This window comes from Madurella fahalii (assembly GCF_045866475.1).
Source record: "Madurella fahalii IFM 68171 DNA, scaffold_3, whole genome shotgun sequence".
Lineage (NCBI taxonomy): Eukaryota > Fungi > Ascomycota > Sordariomycetes > Sordariales > Madurella > Madurella fahalii.
In genome coordinates this window covers 5,527,617-5,528,663 of record NW_027263973.1, presented here as the reverse complement: position 1 = coordinate 5,528,663, position 1,047 = coordinate 5,527,617, and the positions used below count along the sequence as shown (strand labels likewise).

The 1,047-nt window shown below is 53.2% G+C and overlaps 1 protein-coding gene across 1 annotated transcript; it reads right to left on the bottom strand.

Annotated features, from left to right (window-relative positions):
* Positions 1–1,047, bottom strand: MFIFM68171_07006 (uncharacterized protein; the record flags this gene model as incomplete). The annotated part of the gene is made up of 1 exon (XM_071062426.1): positions 1–1,047. One exon carries the CDS (start codon positions 1,045–1,047, stop codon positions 1–3), a length of 1,047 nt encoding a protein of 348 aa, XP_070918527.1.

Here is a 1,047-nt window from a genome sequence, read left to right as displayed (position 1 = left end):
TCAAATTTGCACTTTGACAACCTGCCCGCCCAACATATCACCATTATCCAAAATCCCGCCCGTAGCAACATATACCTCTTCACCACTCAAGCCCACCTTGACGGCGGTCGGGTACCTCAGAGTCACATTACCGTTGCTGACCCCGCCTGGGCCTAGGATCACCGTCTGCCTCCCACTGACCTTTGCGACCTTGACCAAGGTCCTGGTCTCCCAGGCAACATAGGCATTCCCCCTCCTATCTACAGCCAAATCATCAAAGAAGTTCTCCAGCGTCACATTCCCCCGGATTCGTGACAAAACCTTCGCATCGCCGGCCCTGTATCCGAGATCATTGATCTTTACCACTCCAACGATCCCCTGCGCTGAGTTGGAGAAATACAGACAACTCCCTCTCAAAGACAATCCATTCACGCCGGTAATCGCAATACTCCCTGCATCCACATTATTCGGGTCCCTTCCGAACAGGGGATCTGTAAACGCCACCGAACTCGTTCTTGTCTGGGTATCAATCCTCAGGATTCGGCCGCCCCGGCTATCAGCTGACAATAGAATATGCCGATCTCCTGATGGGGAAGGCAGCGAGACCAGGCCGTTCATGTTGATTGTATTTCCCACAGGAATAGCATCCACTACGCTCGCCGTGCCTGACCCATTCGGAAGGGATATAATAAAGACGTTAACGCTCCCTTCGATGAACTCAAAATTATCCCCTACAACCCCCGCAGTGATGGCGTAGCGGTCACCCCCCAGAGCTGCAATACCGGTCTGCGCTGTGGAATTGGGCAGCGAGCCGACGATGGAGACTTGAGCGGATGTTTGATTGAGGATGTAAAGGGGACTGTCAGGTCCCGGGCCGCCGAAATGAGAAAGTAGAAGCCTGTTGTCGGGGAGTACGAAGATGTTCTCGATGAACACAGGGTTGGTTGGCGGGAAGGAAAATATTTCTGTCGCTGTGAAGGAAGTAGGGGTCCTCGAGGGTTTTCCTGCCAGTGCGGAAATCCCCGCGAAGTTTGTTAGGGCAAGGAGCAGATATTTGGAGGTGTGCAT